This window comes from Pleurodeles waltl, chromosome 12, assembly GCF_031143425.1.
Source record: "Pleurodeles waltl isolate 20211129_DDA chromosome 12, aPleWal1.hap1.20221129, whole genome shotgun sequence".
In the NCBI taxonomy this organism is placed as follows: domain Eukaryota; kingdom Metazoa; phylum Chordata; class Amphibia; order Caudata; family Salamandridae; genus Pleurodeles; species Pleurodeles waltl.
In genome coordinates, this window is record NC_090451.1 from 432212740 (window position 1) to 432238718 (window position 25979).

At 42.4% G+C, this 25979-nt stretch overlaps 1 protein-coding gene across 1 annotated transcript in view; it reads right to left on the minus strand.

The window, feature by feature from the left end:
- The window catches only part of LOC138267136 (polycystin-1-like protein 2), an 835832-nt gene that overhangs the window by 303472 nt on the left and 506381 nt on the right, over positions 1-25979 (minus strand). Inside the window, exon 23 of the mRNA XM_069215990.1 lies at positions 11595-11788. Coding sequence (XP_069072091.1) covers positions 11595-11788 — 194 coding nt within the window. The remainder of the gene's footprint in view (positions 1-11594; positions 11789-25979) is intronic.

Sequence of the window (25979 nt, forward strand, 5' to 3'; positions counted from 1 at the left end):
AATACAATACTTTGCTCAGTAAGTAAGCAGGCCTTTATCTCTGCAATATAAGAGTACATTTCCAATGTAATGCTAATAAAACTGGTTGTATATTTGCAAATTATTTACAAATTTAAAAAGCTGCAAATCAGACCCATGCTATTCATAACTCCATAGGACAACTGCTACTATCCACCACAGAGATAGCTAAAGAAATTCAATAGTTTTACTCAAATCTTTAAAGCATATCTCAGGATGCTCAAGATTTAACAATCAATCAGTTTCTTCACCATTGCAATTTACCACCATTATCGCTCATTGACAGAACTACCCTTGATGTCCCTTTAACAATAGAGGAAGAACGCTCTGCAAATAAGTCCTTAAATTCCAAAAAAATCACCAGGACCTGATTGTATTCCATCAGAATTCTATTTCACTGGTAAATTATCTCCAGTGCTTTTATCACTATTTTGGGACTTTGCTGACAATGCTTCTTTTGAAGGACCTTTTAAAGATGTAACAACTATTGTTCTCCCTAAACTAGATAAAGGTCACGAACTACATCAAAACTACTGTTCCATTTCACTTCTGAATCAAGATTGTGAAATATATGCCAAGATTCTTGCAACTAGATTATCTCCTATACTAAATGCTATTATTCAATCAGACCAAACAAGATCTCTGAAAGGATGTTTATCAGCACACAGTACTAGACTTGTCTGTCACACTGTTGCTTTTCTCATTAACATTTTAAATCCTAGTGGTCTCCTAGCATTAGATGATGAGAAAGCATTTTATAAAGGTAATTAGAAGTTTTAGTACAAAACTATGGAAACGTTTGGTTTTGGTACCACATTTATTTCAATGGTTAGAGTATTATATTCGTCTCTCAGGGCAAATATACAGGTTATCAGCATTAATTAGACATCTTTTTATTTATTTAAAGGCACAAGACAAGGTTGTCCTTAGTCCCCATATTATTTTTGTTACCTATTGAACCTTTAAAATGTCACATTCGTAACTTGATAGAAAACAAAGGTTTCATTATTCCTAACACAATTAACATTTCTGCGTATGCAGATGATATTCTGCTATACATTAGGGACCCCCTCACCTCCATACCTATTATAATACCTATTATACTTAAACTTACTGAAGATTACACTTTGGTTTCTGCTATACAATGAATATTAATAGCACTGAAGTTTTTCCTCTAACTGTTTATTGTGCAGCTGACATGTTAAGTTGCACTAATATCATATGGAACTCACCTGGGCTCAAGTATTTAGGAGTTTACTTTAAAAAATCAATATAGAGTACTGTTGATATGAATTGTAAACAAATAATCTCAAAAAGTTCACAAAAAATTAGACAGATGGTCATCCTCACATTTGTGATGGTGGGGTAAACTTGAAGTTATAAAAATGATAATTCTCCTCAAATATTATATGTACTGTCAATGTTACCCGTATAATTTCCAGTAACCATTTTCATATAGAATAATACAATTCTTACTACATTCCTTTAGAATGGCAGATCTTCATGGGTCCACTAGAGAATATTACAACACTCTAAATTCGAAGGAGTTTTGGATATTCCTGACTTTCAGAAATATTGCATCTCCTTTATAACTGCACAACGTGTTTACAAGCTCAGAACCATATCTACTTTCCAAATGGGTTCTTGTAGAAAGAAATATTGATGCAACCTTTCCTTTACCAGCAATCCTTATCATGGACCTTTGTAAACTAAGGTCTCATTCTCCAATTCTCAATGCAATGAAACTACTTATCTTATGTTGATACCATATTTAATAAATAAGAAGAGTGTGTCCTTATGTTACAATTCCAAATCAAACTAAATACATCTGTATTCAGTTTTAGTTTCAATTTTGAGGATTTGTAGAGGGCATGGCTACCTGAAGGCCTTCCAGCGCTGAGGAAGATCACTAGGTAGGAGGAACAGACCTAAACAGGGAACAATACAGTTTTAAATTTTCTACGAAAAGAAGATTCTGACATGTCATGACGAAGTTCCAAGGGGAGGGAGTTCCAGATCTTAGCTGCTCCACAGGCAAAGGATCTACCCCCCATCTAACTTTCTTAGCACGAAAAGAGTTCATTAAAAAAGCTGAAGAAAATCTGAGTATTCTCCGGGGGGTACAGGGAGTGATCATTCGTCTGAGGAAGACTGGAACCTTGTTTCAAAGGTCTCAGTGAATAAAACACATAGCTTTAAAAATAATGCGTTGTTCAATCGGAAGCCAATTTAGGGAAGCCAAGGCTGGAATGGCAGATGAATGTCTGGGGGTGTCTGTGAGTAGGCGAGCAGCAGCATTCTGCACCACCTGAAGTCTCTTTAGAACATGCGAAGGAATGCTCAGGAGCAGTACGTTCCCATAATCAAGACGTGAAAGTATCAGAGCCTGAGTGAGAATTCTTTTGGCTGAAAATGGAAGTAAATTTGAAAAATTTCGATTGGAATAAATGGATAGATGCAGGAATACTCTATATTACTGACATCTGTCACAGCAGTGGATTTTTGTCCTTTTCAGCTATCCAAACTAAATTCAACATTCCTACTTCTCATTACCATAAATATGTTATCTTATGCAGTGCAGTACTGAATGCTTAGGACTCCTTTATTCCTTATCCTTACTGCTCAGACATGGAATTTTTTTTAAATATTCATAAGTTTCTCTGATCATGCTGCCTCTAAAATGTATTAAAAAATTGATATTTAATAATTATTCTCAACTACTGAAACTGTGTGAATTTTGGAATCCTATTTTAATACTACATATACTCCATTACAAATGAAGAAAACGTGGATGTGTAATATCTCCTGCTGGCTACTTTCCCCTAGTTGCCTCTATTTGTCAATCTAACACATTTAAATTAAATATTATCTGTTATAGTTATATTAAATAATAGCCATTGTTAGTTGGGGGCGTGGCCAAGATGGCGATCGCTTGAATCAGAGCTCCGCACGCGGCCTACAATTATCCTGCAATCCTTCTGTCCCCAGACGTCAAAAACCCCTGGACCCGCATGCCTTATGTTCAATAATATCCCGAGACCCCAAAAATCTGATCCGACCGATGCAGCGGCTCGCTCGGGGCCCGGAGGAAGACGAGGACACGGACCCAGCACGGAGCCGAGCGGTCCGGTGGTCGTAGCAGCTGATCCCTGCGTGCAGGTACGGAGGGATGCCACCGCGGTGGGCAGAGACGACGGAGCGCTGCGGGTGCACCCCCGTAGGTGCCGACCCTTGTGAAGGCGCATGTTATAGGCGCCCAACCTGATGGGTGGTTTAAGACTCCGAGCGGAAAAAGGGCCCGATTGCTGGGCGCGCGCATGACGGCGCGGCCTGATTGCGATCCAGCTACGGATGCGGAAGGGGTCGCGGCGCGGGACAGACGAAGACAGGACTTTTTGTTCTGCGGTGTGGGATGGGGGCCCCTGTCCCCGCTGGGGAGTGCGACAGGGCCGTCGGGCCTGGGATGAGGTATGGGGCCTGGCAAAAACGAGGAGCACTAGCTATTTCTTACACGAAACATACACCGGAGTTCAGAGGGGAACTCAAACTACGCTGTGCCCTTTTGATAGAGTGACTTGGGGGAGCCCCTGGGCCCAGAAATCAAGCAATCTGTGAGTTAACCACCACAACCACCAACAAAATCAGGTTCAATCACATTTCTTAATTTTGTGTAAAGCCCAGGAGCAATGCCGACTCTTTCCTAACATAAAACGCACAGATACGTGCGCTGCAACGCGCAATCGTCAACTGCAAATATCCGGCACATATCTCTTGCAGAGCGCATCAAACTCCCACGCGCCTACCGACGGGCACACGACAAGTCTGGCCTAATTGTATATAAAGACCCTCCCCCGAAACCTTGAAATCAAGGCAGAACACAAATGTCGGAACCGTATAAACTGGCCACCTAAACCACAACGTAATACGAGGAGAGCTCAGGGGAGGCACCACAATGGTGAAACCGAAACTGCTGAGGGGCCAATTAGAGGCCAGACTCGGGGACCCGCTACCGATGGAGGGCTCAGATCCACTGCACAAAGTGACTGAAATGCTGGCTGCTCACTCTTTACAAATCGACAAGGTGCTGCAGGCGATATTAGAAACTAAAACATCCCTGGAAGGAAAAATAGACGCGATGACAGTGGAAGTCACTATACTGCGCATTGAACACCGGAAGCTAGCGGACAGAGTAACCACAGTCGAATCAACTCTAGAAACATCTCAAACAAATATTGAGGTCATGAAAACCCGAATACCACAGCAGGAATCTGAGATAATACAGCTCCAAAGACGAGTGGAGGAAGCGGAGGGCTGCTCACGCCGTATTAACATTAGATTCCTGGGATTCCCGGAGCGAATCGAGCTCCCTAACGCAGAGTCATTTCTGGAGTGTTGGCTAAAAGATCATATACTAAAACAGGAGGCCTCCCCTTTCCTGACGGTGGAGCGGGCACACCGGATCCCGGGCGGACCCGCACGCCTAGGGGCCCCCCCTCGCCCATTAATAGCCAGGCTATTGAATTACCCTGACAGAGATCAAATCCCAAAGGGCTTCCGTGCGCTGGGTCCCGTTGATATGAAAACGTAAAAGTCACGGCCTACCCGGACTATACAGCGGAGGTCCAACGCAAACGCGCCACTTTCACTAAAGCAAAACAGGTACTACGCGACAAGAACTTTTCATACTCCCTCATGTACCCTGCTAGACTACGCGTAGTGGATGGCGACAAAACCCACGTCTTATCGTCCTCAGAAGATGTTTGGACTTGGATCTACGCCAAGGGCTTAGCAGACCCCACAGATAAACACACGGAGCAAAAGGAATGGCTAACACAAAAGAAGCGTAAGAAAAGGAAATCAAAACCCAGAACCGGATCACGTCCTACTGAAAAACAAGCAGCGGATTGGCAAGCGCTAAAGGACGTCATCAGGTTCTCGAACATTCGAATACAGCACAACCGCGAATCTTGCACCACGGACTCGGACTTGATGGGGACCCTGCAGAGCCCACCCGCATCCCCTCTGATCTTGGGGCCGGCGTTCACATCGCGCACCGCAGACGACCTTTAAAAATAACACATAAATGCAGTGATCAACCTACTCCGTAAGACATAAACGCTATGTGCCCGTGGCCTGCGCACTCTCCGGCCTACGCAGGCACTCCCTGTCGATCATCTCCCCCTTAACCTGCCTTTGGGTGGAAGATGCACTGCCCTAATTCGCATCACACCAAGCAAATTGGAATCCCTCCGGAGACCATGTTGTGCCTGAACGGGAGATGACGTCATCCGATTAGGCCGGACCTTGTGGCCGCCTTGGACCATATACTACAGCAGCCCCCTAACCCAGATGGTTTCCCGTATGGACACGAATCGGCTCGAAGCCACTCTTGCGCCTGTTGTGCCTGGTTATTCACATTTCTTCCTTTTTCTTCCTTTCTTCCATACTCTTCTCACTCTCAACTCCTTAAGGTATGTGCTAGTCACCCTACACTCAAGGGTTGGTCGGAATCGGGGGGGTGGGGGGCTGATGGGCGGTGGGACGCGGCAAATTCTACCTAAAAACGCGCACCGCTCGCGGTACGTACACAAAACACTTCAATGACATACAATATTGTAACCTGGAACGTAAGGGGCTTGGCTAATCCTACTAAAAGACGCAGAGTACATGCCTATCTCAGACGCCACAAGGTGCATATAGCTATACTACAGGAGACTCATGCCACCACATACGAATTAAAGGAAATTAAAAAGAGCTGGCCGGGCACTATCTATGGCACTAAAATATCAAAATATGCGAAGGGAGTACTGATTTGGATCGCTTCAGGGGTCCCCTACGCTGTCCAAAACACACATATAGACACAGATGGCAGATATGTCTGCCTCAGTGGAGAGCTGGATGGTAGACAATTAACCATAGCTGGTATATATGCTCCAAATTCAGGACAAGGGGAATTCTTGAGGGCCACATCTGCACAGATCTCACAAGACCTGTCCATACCAATTATCTGGGGAGGAGATTTTAACAGCGTAATGGACACCTCTATGGACAGATCACACCCGCCAATGGTAAGCACCCCTAGTAGGCGGGTATCTGAGATGCTAAGGTCCTGGATAACAGAACGGAGGCTACATGATGCATGGAGAAGTCGTCATCCTATTGACAAAGAATACTCATTTTATTCACTGGTACACAACCTCCACACACGGATTGATTTACTATTATGCTCGGCCATGATAACACACTTAATACACAGCGGCAATTATTTGGCCAAAACCCTATCAGATCACTGCCCCCTAATCGTCACACTGAAATGGGGCACTCAGCTATCACGTACACCTACATGGCGCTTACAACCCACCTTGTTGTGCGACCCGCCCTTCCGGGAACAACTAGCTGACACGATAGCATCCTACTTCACAATCAATAATCAAACAGCCACAACACGCGCAATCGAGTGGGACGGACACAAGGCGGTAATTAGGGGCATGTGTATCGGGGCTGCAGGAGGTATTCGACGCACTTTACTCTCAGAGCTACATGACACCGAGGAGAAATTACGTAAGGCGGAATGTGAAGCGGCTTTAAACAGTACTGCTAACAATAACACGATCACACTCAAGTAGCAATGGGGTGATATTTAAATCCGTTTACGAAAATTCGACACTACACGGTGCGACTACACGCCGAGGGTGATCGTTCAAGCCGCATGCTGGCCTGGTTAGCGAAAGGGACTCAGCGGCATACTCCTATAAACGCCATTCGCCTGGATACTGGTGTGATAGTGAATACACAATCAGAAATAAATGACGCATTCAAGCAGTATTATGCAAGGTTATATCAGGCAGAACCTCCCCCACTCGCAACACAATTAAAACATTTTTTCAGGACCTCCCATGTAAATCATCTAACGACTGCACAAGCACTAGAGCTAGACAAACCCATAGAAAGGGACAAAATAAAGCAAGCATTACAACAACTAGCCCTCAATAAAGCCCCAGGGGGAGACGGACTGCCGATCGAGTACTACCAGATTTTCTCATCACAAACGCTCACTCCGTATCTGACTATGTTACAGGAGGCACATGAAACAGGCCGTCTCTCAGATTCACAACGTGAAGCAACGATTGTAGTCCTCCATAAAAAGGGTCGTGACCCAATAGACATACGCTCTTACCGACCCCTGTCACTTTTAAACACGGACTGTAAAATATTAGGTAAGGTACTGTAAAACCGACTTCTCCCAATAATCTCCTTCCTGATACACCCAGATCAATCCGGATTCATACCTGGACGCAGCACTTCTATTAACTTCAGGAACCTATTGCGTTTGATAGCTGAAACTCCTGACACAGACTACTCCAGAGTGGCGGTCTCCCTAGATGTCGAAAAAGCTTCGACACATTGGGTTGGCCATACTTGATGGCAACCCTGCAGTTAATGGGATTTGGTAAAGCGTTCACACGCTGGATATCTATCCTATACTTGAACCCCATAGCAAGAGTTAAAACGGGCACCATCACCTCGGAAAAATTCAAGATTGGTAGAGGCACACACCAGGGATGCCCCCTATCACCACTTTTGTTCGCACTAGTCATTGAACCCCTTGCGGCTAAATTGCGCAATGAAGCCACAAGATGGGGCATACCGGATGGCATGGAACACCGCATAGTCTCCTTATACGCAGACGATGCATTAATATATCTCATAACCACTCCGAATCCCTGCCAAACCTGCTACAGTTATTGAATCCTTTTGGAGACACGTTAATTGGGCTAAATCATGTCTATTCCCCGTGCGCCGACTACCCGACACACAGACCCACATATCCGCTGAGCATAACTTACAATGGACTTATAGCACTTTTAAATATCTAGGTGTGCACATATATCATGACGAATCTGACCTTAAGGAGGGCAACTTAGACCGGACGATTAGATCAATAAAAGTATTGTTGCCCTTCTGGTGTGCACTACCACTATCACCTATGGGCAGAGTGGCATTAATCAAAATGATTATACTCCCTCGACTACTATATTTTTTCGCTGCCCTACCATTATGGCTCCCCAGCACTTTTTTCGCACAGCTGAACAAGCTATTGACAGATTTGATATGGGGCACCGGACGCAGCCGTGTGGCCTTGGCTAAGATCTGTCTACCACTGGACAGAGGCGGGATGGGAGTACCACAATTTGAACTTTACTATGCAGCAGCTCAGCTGCACTGGATCCTAATTTGGCTACAAGACCCCACTCATTCTGAAAGTCACACTGTGGGCGTACAACTGGGTGGCTTAAATACACTGGAATGGCTTATAGGGCGCGTGGCCCTTCCGCGTCATGGCAATATCCTGTTAAAAGTGGCTGATCGGGTGTGGCGGCGCTACGTGAACAGGGGGTCTGGAAATCCACCATACTCGCCCAAGATCCCATTACTCGCCATCCCAGGTATACACAAACTACACGGCCGTGTGTATCTTACTGACTGGGCCACCAAAGGTCTCCGGTTAGTGGGAGAATTATTCGCAGAGGGACAATTTATCTCCTATGAAGTACTTGCGACGACGTATACTCTGGGACAGGGCGGTTTTATTATGTACGGTGCACTGCAATCTTTAATACGTAATGCATGGGGGCACGGCAGCAGGGAACCACAGTCGTCACCTATTTTACACAAATTGCTCTTAGACACCGGCACACCAGCACGAATCTCATGGATCCACAATACACTACGGGCCAATCCAGAAGAAGTACAGTTACAAGCCAAGAACAAATGGGAAAAAGCACTACACACACAATTTACAACACCAACATGGTCCATGGCTCTCACAACCACGCGCGAGGTATCGCGCAATGCCCGTTTCAGATATACCCAGCTCAACTACCTACATCAGACATATCTGACTCCACACCGCATCCACCGCATGTACCCCCAAGCCAGTCCTGATTGCCGAAGATGTGGTAACACAGAAGCTGATTTCTTACACATGACCTGGAACTGCCCACCACTACTCCTCGTATGGCAAGACATCACACAACAAACCGCGACATGGCTGGGAATACCCCTAGCACCTACCCCTGAGTACTGCCTATTGGGTGTCCGACACAGACGTAGCAAAGATAAACAAAAACATAGATGCGCAGATCTCGCATTTGTTATCCTCAAACGACTCATCGCCACGCAATGGAAGTCACCTAGCGCCCCAGACCCCCGCCACTGGATAACTGACGTACAGCGTTGGGTCAACGCAGAAATACTGGTATTACATACATTACGCGACATAAGGTTGGTAATCCTGGGTGCCGACATATGGGATTCCTTCGCGGATCAACTACAGGAAAAAGATGATACACGACCTCCCTAGTCTACTGGAATAACAATCACCCGAGACATCACAACGGACATATTTCGCACGTGCAACCACTCAGATATGAACCTTAACTCGAACACAGATGATAAGTATACAAACACATGCCCTACATATACCACTGCGAAGCTACACCCACAGGGGTACACTCCTCCTATGACAAACATACCCTGCTTGAAATTAATAACTCACACCCTGTTTGCCTCTTATGTGTGCCCCTCCAACGGTAGCCTTACCCCCTCCATTGGATCACCAAACATTAGACCCGCGGTCATTTATCAAGCAAACTATAATCTTCATACCCCCTACTATCTATTCTCATTTTCTACTCTGCTCCTATCTCTTTTAAGTATTTCAGTTGTATTGTTTAAATGGATGCGTTTTTGTTTATGTCATAAATGCAATAAACAGATTTAAAAAATAATAATAATAATAGCCATTGTTCTCCTGTCAAATTATATGATACACATTTATGGGAAAACTCTGAATGCTGACATTGTAATTTAGAACCTCGTACTTTGAAATATATGCTCTTTGATAATTCTCAATTTTGGTCTCATGTTTGGGATATGGTGGGAGTCCAAGACACCATCTCCTGTCATATGACTTTTTTTTGGAATACCCTGGATGAATATATTTCCAACTACTAACTGGAAATGATTTTTTGATTTCATTTGGTTACTTAATACTATACTAATAGCCCATATATATTCTTATAACTTTTTTTATCTTATGATTCTTCAATAGTTTTCACTTTTTTATTAGCATACAGTTAACACAGTTATTTATCATTTTTATTAGGTTATTGTTACCTACAATTTTACTGCTCTTTTTGTCTATCTCAATGTTCATGTACTGTACAAAAATAAATAAAATAATTTCAACACTAAAAGTATTTTGGAGAGGAGTGTCCCTAGTATGTTCTTGGGATGATTGTTAGTGCATGCTTCTGGTGTGTTGTTTTGTGCCAAAATGGATGTGCCAGCATTTGTGTTCAAATGGGAATGTTCAAGTGACTTTCGTCAAGCTAGTGTGGGGGCTCTTATGAGAAACTAGGAAGCAGTGCGGACCACGGAGCAGGGCTCTAGCCCTGTGATCGCCAAAGGAGGGGGGCTAAAGGGGTGATCTCTCTTTTGACGCCTTTCACTAGAAGAGGATTCATCCAGAAATATGAACACTGGGCTCTTTGATAACCAAGGTCTGGTAAGGACTTCACTATGTTGGCCTGTAGCTCTAGTGGACTGATTCAGTGGGATCAGCTGTTTCAGAATGCTATTGGCATCTCAGAACGAGGCAGGAGCTGGAGGAAAGCCATTAGGACATGCAATCACCTGACTGACCTCGCTGAGCATTTGAAGAGTAATGCATATTTCACCACTATTTAGAACTACCCATCTATGTAGCTGAGATGAGGCAGGGGTGTGATTTATTTTGAAATAAAGACTGACTCAGACCTGACACTCAGCCAGGTACAACGTTTCAGAACAGACAGCTCCTCATGTTGTTTCATATGCCCTGATATTGCCTCACTATCCTATTGCCTGTAACTCTATGGGAGGTGAGAGATCACCCTAAGCCTCCAGGCAGAGGGCTATGTTGTTTCTATTGCAGTCAATGAGATAGCATGTTAATGTTCCTCTAAATTAGGGACCATAGTTATAATAAATGCCTATGGACAGTCCCCAACCATCCAATCAGTAGACTGGAAGTCCTCATTTGGTAATGCACAATGTGATCAAGGACCATAAAAGGCATGCAGAGGCAGTGATGTGTAAAGGTTATAGTATGCCTGGGGTGTGCTCACGGAACTCCTTCAAAACCCGAATTCATGCATGTTGGCCCACTCCTGCTGGGAATACGAATTAGGACCAAATATGTTACTCCTCATGTACATGTTAGAGGATGAGGTACCATGTCACTATTTACAGGGAAGAGGACTATCCTTACACATATTCACAGGTGAAGCACAGTACTAGCGGTGCAGTTGCAATGCCCTTAGTCACCCAAATTGGGGTGGAAACACAAATATTTCACCTCATCAAACTTATGATTGGATTCCATCCTGGAGTTATTTCTGTTGGCTAATCAAACCTAATCTGTTGTTTTCTTTAGTGGAATCAAACTGCTTCGATTAGGGCATTATAATCATGATAGAACCCCATATTTTGTTAAAAAAAATAAAAAAATGCAGAATTGATTTTCTACTCACTTGACACCCAAAGCTGCTCCAGTTTCCATGGTCTTCGTTCCAGTACACGCACTGAGAAATGAAGCATGTGATTCGTACTGATATATTGTTGCGTTTTGCCAAATCTGATTGGAGTTCCTGTTGCACTGTCAGGTAGTATGTCCCCTCTCCGAAGACCAGGTCTTCTGGACTGAGGATCCAAGTATACAGCTCCCCTGAAACAAAAACAGTAGACGTTTTGTTATAAGAGACCTCTTCTAGAAAATGGAAGCATGTCTGCTAATGCATAGTGTATGACGTCCAGGTCTCGGGCGAATCGTCTTAAACTAAGGGCCTACAGCCATTTCTGTAAGAAGAGCTATTTATGTTCATTGAAAATGATCCCGAGCTACTAACATTATTAGTGTTGCAATTCTTGCCACATCAGACAAGCTTACATTAGTGGCCACAATATGCACGTTTACCAGCAGTGATCATCTCTATGCATCAGGCATTTTTGCCAGCAGTAATGTAAAAAAGGCTTTGTCAATGTGCAATGCCTCTATGTGGGTAGCACTTAACAGGCGTGGCTGAAATGTCCCTGACATCAAGGTAATATCAATAATAAGCCTCCCTAGCACCACATAATTTATCACTTTAATATCAGCTTTAAATATATTTTGGAAACGTATCCATTTTTCTCTAAACTTCCCCAATCCACATTTTTCCCTCAAACGCGCTCCTTTAAATTTTTGCATACATATTTGAATTTAACCAAGCAAAAGCTTCTAATTTAGTAAGTAAGGCTGTATACAGAACAGCTACATGTTGGTAGCTGGAGAGCTATCAGTAGCTCCCAAGCGACACATTGTAGAAGTCTATCTTAAATAGTAGAGTGGTTCTTCCTAATCTTTTGCACCAATATTGGAGATATTCCTGCAAACTGGCTGGACCAGGTAATGCTTAGATTGTAGCAGTGCACCGATCCTAGACACAGATTCCAACATGTCAGTACTAGCACTCCCATAGGAACCTAATTACATACTTCACTGATACCCAGTCTAGTTCAACCATTCAAGAATTCTGTGATATGCTGGCAAAACCCTACTCATTACAGCTAAACCTCACTGTGGAGTTTCCAGATTCTATTCCTTCACCCTACTTGTTGCGCTGCACTGCCCTCACAGATGAAATTTAGGGCCTGATTATGAGTTGAGTTGTTATTTATCACCCCAGATAAATGACAATACCACTGGGTATTTATTTATCAGGTGCGATAAATAGCACCTATTACAAGTTTATATGGAATAGCGTGCGGATTTTGGTGCTTAGTAAATACTGTATGTTTTCTCCTGTTACACTTCGGCAATTTTTACCTGCCGAAATGTAATGAAGGTTGAGTTATTTAACGCATCCAATAAATATTGGATGTGTTTAATACTTTCAAAATTGTAATCCTGATCCATGCATAAACAGAGGTGGGAATACTATGAAAACCTATAATCAGCCCATCATTGTATTACCTCTCCATGCATTCATTACTTATTTAATTACACTCCTCTTTTAATGGAACCCCCTTAGAACTGACCGCTACATCTAGCTCAATCCTATTTTATATGTTTAACTTTGAAGAATCAAAGAATAGAAATAATACATAATAACTATGAAATAAATATGTCCTCTAGTCTATGTCTCAGTATCTGAGGGGCCCTTGGCTCACACAGAATGTGGTGCAATGGTCGGGTGACAAAGTTCATGATTAGAACAGCCACATTGACATGAGTCAACATGGGTCAAAATGTTGACACACTCCCTTGATTGTTTAGCATTTGATTTCGCTAGGAGATATTGTATGCAAAGTGAGATGTTCTCTTAGCATACCTGTTCTAAATCATTTCTCAACATTGGGGTTTGTACAGTGTCTTGTTCTACATTTTCCCCAGGTTTACATGATTAAGAAAATCTAGGGCACCGTTGAAATCCATGGGTGTTGCCTGGGAAAACCCACTCCAATGCTCATGGAACGCCTCCCTGACGCATAGTAAGGCAATGCAGCTACTTGCGCTGTTTTGCCTTACTCCATTTCTACGAGGCCATTCAAAGTCATGCAAAGTGGCTTTGCATGACCTCATAAATAAGGTGAGAGGTTTGTCCCACCGGAGCATCAAAAAAAAAATCACTCCGGTGGCGCAAGTCTCTCATAAATAAGCCCCTGGATTTGCTTGACCATGGTAATTCCCCTATTTTCTATGTCATGTTCAATGTAAGCTTCTCATTTCAGTGATGATTTTCAGGGATGTAAAGTCCATTGAAGCAGCAGGTGCAGTGTCATCAGGCCCATAGTTCCGGGGGTGGGGGCACTGAATCCTGATTATTAACGTTGAAACAGCAGCTACAAAGCCCATTTCCTTTCTTGCACGTGCACTATGGCTCATGATACACTGGCTACGGCACTGATGTTCTAATTTTGTATTTCACAGTGGATGGCACATTTAAGCATTTCAAAAGAATACTTGTGGGCAGAGAGTTTATTTTGTTTTCTTCACATACCTGGTAACGCTTGTTATTTGCCTGTTTGCTGATACTTTCTCATGATGTTTCCTTGCAGAGGATCTGTCTTTGTTGGTGAACATTTATTGTGGCAGATGCATCTTGAACACATTGGGCTAGATTTATAAGAATCTGGCACATCAGTACTGATGCGCCAGATTTCTTGCACCCCCCATGCCACCTATAGACACCATGGGTGTACCGTATTTACAATACAGTGGACCATGGCGCACGCTATAGTGGCCCTTTGCTCCACTAGGGTCAAAACTTTTGATGCTAGTGGAGCAAAGGAGACACATTGTTTTCAAAGAGTGCATCCTTTGACGTTAAAAATGACAATGTAAATGGTGTAGTGAAGTCTTGTCAATTTCGTTGTGCCATTTTTGCAACCCTCCTAACGCTGGAATGCCCCCCTTCCATACATTATGCCTGGTGCACGCATAATGAGACACAAGGGGTTGCAAAGTGGCTCAATGCACCCATTGCGACACTTTGTAAATATAGTGTGCTGATTTTTGCCTCTTTGAGCCACATTAGCTAATGACACCAATGTGGAGCAAGGAGGAACTAGGGCCTTGTAAATCTGGCCCATTGTTTCGTCTGAAAGACTTCCACATTGCCAGTGTTAGTAATGATGTTTTCTCTAGTAATTCTATTAGTCCATGGCCAATAGTTTGTGACAATCTCATTAAAATACCCGAACTCACACGAACACACACACACTTTTGATGACCTTCATAGTCCCTTAAAGGAAAGCAAAACCGGCAGGACAAGAGTGGCCATCCTTAAAGCAACCTAATTGCAGCACAAAGTACACCAGAAACTTAGTTTCTCATAAACCTCATTCTGGGACTAATTTTTTTGAACCTTCAGAGTTTGATTCTAATAACTTGAAAAACATGATGTCTTGATATCTACAGCTCAGGGGGAGCATGCCACAAAAGTGTAGAGACCAAAAATCCATGTGTCCAAGAGATATATAGGCAAACCCAAACTTTTATTGTCCCCTGTAGCTTACACTTTATGAATTTCATGTTGATGCTGTGATAAGTATGGGAGGTCCTTAATTTGTACTCAGCTGTACTTTCGTTTTCCCTCATTTCCAAGCCAGAGAGGGCCTTGCACTTGCAATTTATGCTTCTCCTCTGATCACCCTCAGATATATGCATGCACATATGCTGTAGAGCCTTTTCACAACTTACTTGTTCTTCCAGCCAAAACATCAAGATAAAAGGATAGTGATACCATATTGAATTCCACACATTATGGCGGTCATTCTGACCCTGGCGGTCAAAGACCGCCAGGGCGGAGGACCGCGGGAGCACCGCCGACAGGCCGGCGGTGCTCCAATGGGGATTCCGACCGCGGCGGTAAAGCCGCGGTCGGACCGGCAACACTGGCGGTCTCCCGCCAGTGTACCGCCGCCCCATTGAATCCTCCAAGGCGGCGCAGCTTGCTGCGCCGCCGAGGGGATTCCGACCCCCCCTACCGCCATCCAGATCCCGGCGGTCCGACCGCCGGGAACCGGATGGCGGTAGGGGGGGTCGTGGGGCCCCTGGGGGCCCCTGCAGTGCCCATGCCACTGGCATGGGCATTGCAGGGGCCCCCGTAAGAGGGCCCCTAAATGTATTTCACTGTCTGCTGCGCAGACAGTGAAATACGCGACGGGTGCAACTGCACCCGTCGCACAGCTTCCACTCCGCCGGCTCGATTCCGAGCCGGCTTCATCGTGGAAGCCTCTTTCCCGCTGGGCTGGCGGGCGGCCTGAAGGCGACCGCCCGCCAGCCCAGCGGGAAAGTCAGAATTACCGCCGCGGTCTTTCGACCGCGGAACGGTAACCTGACGGCGGGACTTTGGCGGGCGGCCTCCGCCGACCGCCAGGGTCAGAATGAGGGCCTATATGTTGCAAAAAGGAAAAAAATAATCCAAGTGTCCTTTGGCATGAAGGCTTGGATCCTGGATCCTAGGATAGATGCAGTGCATTATCTGCACAGCGACATCTGCAACTCAGTTTCTAGCAGAAGAGTGTGTGGCAAGGGAAATCTAACTAAAGGGGCAGCTAATATTGGTTGAGAAAGAAGAACACTTTGTTACAGGAAAATTGATGATCCAGTTGCTTCTCTGAGGATTTAACATTGCTAACCCAATTTTTCCCAAATTAACCCAATTTTTCAGGCCCAATTTTATGCTTCAGGTACTTTAATGAATTCTGAGATCACCTTAAAATAAACTAGTGCTTTATGGAGAAGCCTGAACGCAGAATACAGAATTGCTGTAGGGGGCTCATACATTTTAAGATTAATAGCACTTCCAAGTACAATCTGGTCTGGCATAATTGGGCCTAATTCACAAAGACAAAATATTGTTTATAGTAAGTTTTCACTTGTGAGTGAGTTTACTACTTTTTGGTATTACTACCAAAAAAAAGAAACAGTGGTAAGTTAGGCACTATACATGGCTAACCCTTGGTACCGACAACCCTCTTCCATAGAAAGAAGATAGGGATTTAAAATTAAACCTGATAGGAAATAATGTAAAATTAAATTATATTATTTAAAAACCCTTAAAAATATAAATAAATATAAATAATGTTAAAAATATATAGAAATAGTACAGTTTTATGTTTTGATAATAAACTATTTTACTAACCTATTTTGAATTTTAAAAAGAGTGTACAATATATTTTATTAAGAAACAAATACATTTTAGTTAAAATTATACATCACGTTTAATAATTATTACTGCACAATAACACATCTTTCTTTTCTTTGAATTGGAATTTATATTTGAATTTAAACTTCAGAAGAAACATTTTAATTTAATGTGTATATATTTCCATTAATTAATGTTTTCACTCAAAAGTAATTTAATAGTTCTGTAGCATTTTTGTTGTACATTTGAAGGAAATATATAAATACATCTACATTAATATTTAATATAAAACTCTTTTTCGTATATTTATTTTTGAGTTAAATAAACTTATTTTAAAAATGTTAAGGCAACCTAAGCCCACAGTTCACAAGTGTCTTGCTTTTTCTGTGTATACTTCTGTTACAGAACTGACTTCTTATGGGAAGGTGACGAGGAACTGCTGCGCCACAGAGTGGCATCTTTGCAAACACACCCTCATCCCTGGTGCCACACCTCTCCGAAAACCTGAGGGTGGATGCTGCTCATTCCTGAGATACACCTGTCATGTTGCAAATGCTGATCTATTGTTAGCACCTGACAATTGTAGCAGTGTGAAACCTCTCTAAGGCTCACCGGGACCAGCCTTTTCACCCGCAAAAGCTTTTGCACCTGAACTGGATGCCTGGGAGGTCTTTTCTAAATTTGCACAATGAATACCTTCTCAAACTCAGTCAATACACATGCAAGTTTCCACTTGCAAATTGGTAAACATTAACCATAAATGACATACATTTAACCCAAATATATGCCAGCTCCAGTGCCTTGGAACATATGCCAACCATCATAAGTGCAACGTTTTTCTAACTTGCATTTAAAATAAAGTATTTTGAACCAAATGTGGTGTATTGTGTGCAAATATATCCGTGTCTGAAAAGCTATTTAATTTGATACCTAAGATAGCTTCCTTTGAAATGTATTTAGTTTACCTCGAAAAATACATGTATTACTGCTGCTAAAAATCGTTGACGATGCACAACGAAAAATCTCTTGCATATGGAAGACTTGCGGCATTGCATCCACTGTTCATTTATGACAGGAGAGCAATGGGATTTGGGTCGGTGTTTTCTGCTGTATAGCAAATGCACCATGACTCGTGTAGATGGTGCGACTAGTATTCACTATGACTATGGAGAGGTTGGGAGAGCTAATAAATAGGAATTTAGGAGGGGACAAATAAGTGTATTAAGCTACTACATTCTGCACCACAGATCAAAGTGCCTCAGTAAAGGGAGTAGCCAAAAAAATGTAAATATCCCCAACTTGGTGCCAAGTAAACGTAGTCATTCATTACAACCCTGCCCAGGAGAGCTCTCTTGCCTCTTTCATGCAAGCATCTAGGCATTCATTATTTCATCTTTCCATCCACATGCTGATACCTACTATGCACCTTTACATTCTTCCATCCATTCATTCTTCCATCCATCTCCATACCTTTACATTAAACCTACCCATCCACCTTTTCAGCTATCTTTCTCTCCATCCACCCTTTCAATTAATAATCCATCCATTCTTTAAGCTATTCATCCACCGTTTCGCACATCTATCCATTCACTCTTTCACTCCATATACCCACCCTCTCACACCATCCATCTAGCCTCCTTTTTTATCCATCCATTCACCTTTTCACTCAGCCATCCACTTATCTAGCCATCCATTTACCCTTTCACTCATCCATTCACCCTTTCACTCAATCCTTTATCCATGCTTTCACTTATCTGTCCATCCATTTACACTCTCTTTCACTCATCCATCCATTCTTTCACGCATATTTCCATCCAGCCTTTCATCCATTCATCCATCCATCCACCCTTCATTTGTCACATCCATCCGCCCTTTTATCCATCCTTCTCTCCACCCCTTTCACTCATCCATTCATTCTTTCCCTCATCCATCCTTCCTCTCATCCATTCATCCTTTCACTCACCCATTCATCCTTTCTCTCATCCATCCATCCACCCTTTCCCTCCTTCATCTGTCCATCCTCACTTTCGCCCGTCCCATCCAGCCATCCATCCTTTCATTCACTCACCCATCCATCCTTTCTCTTATCTTCCATCCGTTCACCCTTGATTTCATCCATCCACGTCCATCCTTTCACCCTACCTATCACTCATCTATCTATTCTTTCTTTCATCCATCCATCCACCCTATCCTTCACTCATCCATCCATCTTTTTACTCACTCATCTATCCACCTTTTCACTCACATCCATCCATCCTATAACTCACTAACCTTTGTCTGCCAAGTTGCAGACAGAAGAGACCCATGCAGAACTTCACCCCCATTCTAGCTGCTAATATTGGCGGTCCATGACGCCCCAGTATCCATTCATCGATTCTTTCACTCATCCATCCGCCCAGCCATTTATCCATTCTTTCACTCATCCATCTATCCACCCTTTCACTTTGTCTTTCGATCGACCATGTTACTCCGTCCATCATCCATCCTTTCATTCAGCCTTCCATTCGTTCACTCACCTCACTCATGCATCCATATTTTCTCTCATCATCCGTTCACCACCTTCTCACTCATTCATCCATTTTTTCACTTATCCATTCATCCACCCTTTTATCCAACCACCCTCTTTCACTAACCCATCCATTATTTACTCATCCATCTTTACACCCATCCTTTCACTCATTCATCCATTCATCTACCCATCCACCCTCTTACACATCCATCCATTCACCCTTTCACTCACACACCATCCATACACTCATCCATACTCTCACTCACTCACTCATGCACCCACAAACTCTTTCACGTTACATATGAGCCGTTGTCTGCCGAGTTACAGACAAACGAGGGCCAGCAAGAGCTCCATCCTCGCTGTAGTTGCTAAAGCAGGGGGTTCACTATGCCCCTAGCCTCACTAGCCACACCTGCTCCTATCTGTAATCATTAACACTTTGTAACTATAATTTTCTTTTGGTGATTTAAATGAAAATAACACTACAATTGCTACTGCTACGACTAATAATAATAACAATTATTTTTTCATGTGCAGTGCCTTTTTCAAACTTTTCATAAGTGATGTTGTTACTTTTGTCATAAATTTACCTCAAACTGAGATACAAGACTGGTGAAGTAGTTGTTTATCTGCAAGGGTGCCTTCTATCCATCTCTCTTGAAAGGCAGACACAGAGAGGATGGTGAAAGTATGGGGGTGTGGGGGTAGCCATATTGTGGTTGATATCGCATATCGTCTTCCAATCTTCAGCTTCCAGCAGATGTGGAGCAGCCCAGCACTAGTGTGGAGTGGTTCTGTTTTTATTATGCTGAATAAAGACTGTATTTGCAATGTTTTGCTGTGTTCCTTGTAGTTCCTTGGGCTGAAAGAGGTCTTCGCTTGGGCATTCCTCTATACAGTTCGGAATGGGACGAGGAAGGGAAGATGAGGAGGTAATGCTTGGATTACTTACCGCTAATCTTCATTACTCCGATTCTTCCTTCCTCCCTGTTCTTTCATCAGCCTGTGGATTGGTGCTTGATGATAAACAGGATGTACAGAAGGAAGAGGAGGGGCTATATACTGTTTGAGCTTTACTTTCATATGAAGGGAAGAAACAGCTTTAACAGTGTGTGACAGGGGAGTGAAAGGGCACGCTCACTCCACATAGTTCGTAATGGGAAGAGGAAAGAAGAATCTGAGTAATGAAGCTTACTGGTAAGTAATCCGAGCAAGATAGTGGTTATCATCACTTTATCATCAACATAAGTATATGTGAAGGTAAGAATAATAAATCTAAACTTACCTAAGTATATTTACTTTGATAGTATAGCGGTAGACAATGTAGGAATTGTAATATTTTTGTAATCAACAATTCAACCACAATATAGTCTTAGAAAAGTCTCGTATGGTCTCCACTTCAAATAACTAATAGCTACCTTAGGTTGATAAAAAGTCATGTTGCCCTTAACCATGAAAAATTTGAATAACCATCCGTAGGGAATGGGATTAGGTCCTAAAATTTGAGTTTATATCAGGGGTCTATAAGAAATGTTTTATGATTTGTGTTCGTATCACATCTGTACGGTGCTGAACGGTGCTGTAAAGAACCAGTTGTGTTCAGGGCCAGACAGGCATTTTATTCTGCTGGGATTTTTCCTGGTGTGCTGGGACATTGGAGGCTGTTTTTGAAAGCTTAAGGCCGCCCTGGAACCTATGTCACTTTCCCCAGCCTCCCAAGAGTATTTGCAGCAGGCACTCAGAGGCTTCAAGAGAGAGAATGAGAGAGAGGGAGAAGGAAGGTAGAGAGAAAGCGATCAGAGAGGGGGAAAAGGAAGTGGTGAGAAGGAGAGAGAGAGAATAGATAGATGGAAGAGAGAAAGAGCATGAGGAGACAAAGAGAAAGGGGATGGTTTGCGCCTGTTTGTCAGGGCAGCTCTTTGTTCCCCGGTCCTACCCTGGGTGGGCTTGTTTCACTTGTGTTGTGCCATTAGAGACTGCTGGGGGTGGTTACCCGAGGGACTTCCAGAAGTTGACACCGTGTCAGTGAATATGAATCTGTTGAAACAAAGAGATTAGGTTTCAAATGGGCAATAATAGGGAGAAGATGATAGCACCATTAATATGGTCTGGAAGAAACTAGTGCAGGAAAATATTGATTCTCCTCACTATCTTCTGGTTCAAGTAGCAGCAAGCATTGCTGCAAAGTTCACTGGGAATGACCACCCATCACCCAGAGCATGACAACGCATGGCCTGTATAGTATTATCTACAAGTGGCACTTGGGCCAATGACTTTATAGCCTCCCAAGTAAGGGCTATGGTAATGTGGTGAAACAAATAAAAAGTGGAATACATACTGAGGCACACCAGTGGCAGCATGACTTCTGGAAACTAAATCAGAAAATATGTATCTTAATAGAATTAAGACATTCTCTTCAATATTATAATAATTTCCCCATTCTGTTAAGAGGTGCCATCGATCATCTCAAAGGAAGTTTAAGACAACAAAGTGGATTTTCTGCAAATATGGGAAAAGAAAGAGCTTGCAAAATGCCTTATATTGTGATTGGAGCGAACACTTGCTTTGCCTTTCAAGGGGCTTGCTTTCAAACAGTTCCTAAGCAGAGCTTTGCACCATGAAAATATGGACAGGATACAAAGAATAACACAAACAAAATGATAAATCAGTCAAACGTTCTTTCACGACAAATATCTTTCTTTCCACAGCTATCCCATTGATTCGAGTACAGAGCTTTCAGAATTTGAAGTAATTCACCAAATAGGTTGATTTGGAGTATAAAGTTCAGTTAAACAATGAATATGGGATAGGATCAACTGAAAAAAAATAAAAATTAACCCTTTCACTGCCGGGGTGTTTGTGCACCTCTGTGCAGCATCTTATTTAAACAACTCAAAATTACATTCTTCACAAACATGTGCTTCATTCGTCTCTTTTTATCTGTACAAACTGTATGTGTTTTTCAGGACATACATACATATCTATTGGTCCAAATCTGTTATCGATATGCTATCGCAACCTGGATATAAAATGAAACAGATTAGATATTTGGATTTTTTAATCAAATGAGATCAGTATTTAGCTGAATTTCTCACATGGATAAACAGAAATCCTTGAATGTTAACAAAGGAAATGTTGCCTTGAATGTCTGAAATATGGCAGTAGTGAACATGTGTGGGTTTTTCTAGGCAATTGAGTCCATTCAATCACATAATTAATATTAGCACAGATTGCTAAATTGTGCTAAAATCACCCTTTATGGCGCACTGTTCATGACAGGCGCCTAACTTTGGCCTAAGTGGTATAATTCTGTACAAACTAAGGAATTTATTGGTGTAAGCGAGACCTCCTTTGACCTTACAGGCTTGCAGGTAGATCATGATGAGCATGCTATTTGTCAGATGCAGTGTTTTTGTTCAAAAAAAGGGAATTTACTTCAATCTTCCTTATGAAAGCACACATGATTGCCAATGCTTGACCCCTACCCACCACCACTTGTGTTCTTCTAGGTCGTTTAAATGTTGATGTATCACAAATATATGTTTTTTTTCGATAGGTTCAGGGTGCCCACTGGCCATAAACTGGTGCAATGCACTTAAAACATTTGGAAAGCTACTGAAAGCGAAATGCAAGTTATTGGCACCTGTCTTTTGGTCACAAGTATTATCCTGGGTGCCACAGGTCATAAACTAAGTGAAGTGTATTTAGCAAAACTGGAAAGGAGCTGAAAGCCACACATTGATTTAGGGTACCTATATTTGGTTGCAGGTATCACTCCTGGCCTGTATGAAAAAATAGCACAACCACATACCTTGAACATCCAGACATCCTAAGATTTGTTTAGCAGAGGACTAGGCAGTTGTCAGATTTACAGCATTTTTTTTAAAACATAGTAATTTTCTCCTGTCTCCCTCACAGAGGAGCATACCCGTGCCAAAGCTTTACCAAAATATGTGATCTATGAGTCTTCGTAGCTGGGAGCCCAGAAATGCATGGGTTTTCAATTGATACAGATTGCCCTCAGGCGATATAGTGGGTACACTGCATTTGGGAAATTCCAGTTTAGGGCTCCTGTCTTTTGGTTGTAGGTGTGAACCCTGGACTCTATGGAAACATGCCACAATAGATATTTTTTACATTTACACATCCTATGGTTTCCATCGCTAAGTGCCAGATCTCCTACACCCTAAATGGCTGTTGGGAGATCACCCATTTGTTGTATTTTTGCAATTGAGAACCATATCCCTGGCAACACTTGCCCCCAATATGTTGAGATCTCGGTCACCTGAGCATGAGGTGGCACACTTGATTGGTTTTCTACGCCAGTGGGCAATGGAGTTGATGGACTGATTTTTGTAAGGTACTGAAAGTGAAATGATGTTTTAGGGAACATGTCTTTTAGTCACTGGTATGTCCCATGGCCTATTTGGAAACATACCACAGCCATCTACAAAATTGAAGATTTCCATCTTTTGGCCTTCTAAGCTCTGATGGGCTGACTCGATAATCACACTTAACATGATGAGTGTCAGATTTAGAACAACTTTTCCCAAAACGTGATCTTTCACTTCACTTCTTCATGCAGGAAGATATCCCTTTGAAAGTTTAACCAAAACGTATCTTCCATCTTCTTTTCTGGGTTTGGGGGTACCAGGCATGAGTGTTTTAATGGGTTTGAGCACGATTCCACACACTTGATACCAGGGTTTGTTTTTGATGAGGGATCTTCTGTATGGTTTTCTGCAGTAATTATGCCCAGAGTAGACTGCAGTCAGGGACATCTTCCAATTCCAGACATTTCTAAAAGATAGAGACCAAGGTGGATCCAGAGTGTTAGATTCACAAAATATCCTACAAATGTCACACTATAGATTAAGGTACCACAATTTCTTCACCTTTCTTTAGCTTCCTTTCCTTTTCTTTCCTTCTCTCTCATATTCGTATATTCGTATATGTGATGCACATTATTTATCATATATTCTAATTATATTATTAAGAATATTCATTCTATATTTACTTGTGGTAACATAAAATTATCTTTTATTGTTTTTTTTATTAATTAAAATAGATTTAAACTTAAAACAGTACATTAATGGTGTTGCGCTATCGCTACTAAGTAATCACTTGTTTAGTTTGTAACAAAGTGCTTTTTGTGCATCTTTGATGATTTATCTGATATCTTGGGTATCATTAAAATGTTTTATGCAAGAAAAATTATGTGTTTTAAATTGTTTTATGTTTGCACAGTTACAGTTTGGATAGAATATTCTAGTGTGAAAATAACATTCTATTGCAAAACTCCCTTTTTTTGTTTGTGGGGCCACTCCTATTCTGCTTCCTCCTGTAGTTTAATGTGTACATCGTAACAAAGATTACTATATCATACTATATGACAGACCATTTAATACCATACCATACCACACTATGATAGACCACACCATACCACACCATACCATACATTACAATGATAGGTCATACCATACCATTCCATACCATACCATTCTAGCTTTCTACCTTGTGTACTTCGCCTGTCTCTGCACTCTGTATTGCAAGCTCGCTCTTGTGTGCTTATACCTCGCCAAACTTGCTACCTCACCCATGCTCCCTGCCTCTCCCATGCTCTGTGTTGCTTTCCCTCATGTGCTGTTTTTCCCCTGCCCTCCCAACACCTTGTAGCTCTTCCATTACTCCCATGCTGGCAGCCTTTTAAATTTTTTTTAAATTATTTTGGGAGGGGAGGAGAACTAAGCAGCAAGCTAAGCCGGCCCACAGCCTTAAAAAACACAAGTTCTTCCATGCTACCTAGGTGCATATTTAAGTGCTCCTAGCACCATTCCAACGCCACATTACCATCATTTTATTGACACTACTGTGGCGTTAGAAGGCCAAAAACGCAGTGCCATATGAACAAAGTGGTGCAATGCATGCATTGCACCACTTTGTAACCCTTTGCGCTACATTATATCTGCCCAAGGCATAATGTATGGAAAGGGGGCGTTCCCCAGTTAGGGGAGCTGAAAAACAGCTGCAAAGAAATCAAAGAGATTTCCTTGCACCATTATTTTCTGCACTTTTAACGCATGTTCTGAGCAGGCAATAAAAGGAGGCTTCCATTGGTTACAATCGACTTCTGGTTGCTTTGCATCAGAATTTTTTACACTAAACCTGCAAAGCGCCGGATTAGAGTAAAAAATTCTGACCCTAGTCCCCTAACTACCGCCATGGTGCACAGTATTGTAAATACAGAGCACACAAGGCGGCGTTGGGGGGGCACTAAGGGGCTCAAAACAAGTGGCGCTGCACTGTGTGCAGCTCTTTTTTTCTTAAATATGCCCCTTAGTTTTTTTTTTTTTAAAATTTACCAATGTATCTCATATTAGTAAATAAAAAAATGGTGCTCACATCATTTTGAATGTGCATATACTTAGTGACTCGTGCATGCATACGTCAACACGCACGTGCAAGACTATGAAATTACTTTTTTTTTTTTTTAAACAGGCTGCACAGCATGGCCAAAAGGCATAGGCAAAACCAATAGGTCCCTTTTATGTGTTTTGCCAATGCTTCCTTATGCGGACTTGCTCGTACTTTGAAAATCCTACGTAAAATCTTATTCTCTTGCTTACTCAATAATTGTAAATCCTATTTGCTTTCCCAATTCCATGGTAATGAGTGCCTATTTTGAATCATTTTGCATAAAATATAGGGGCCTCATT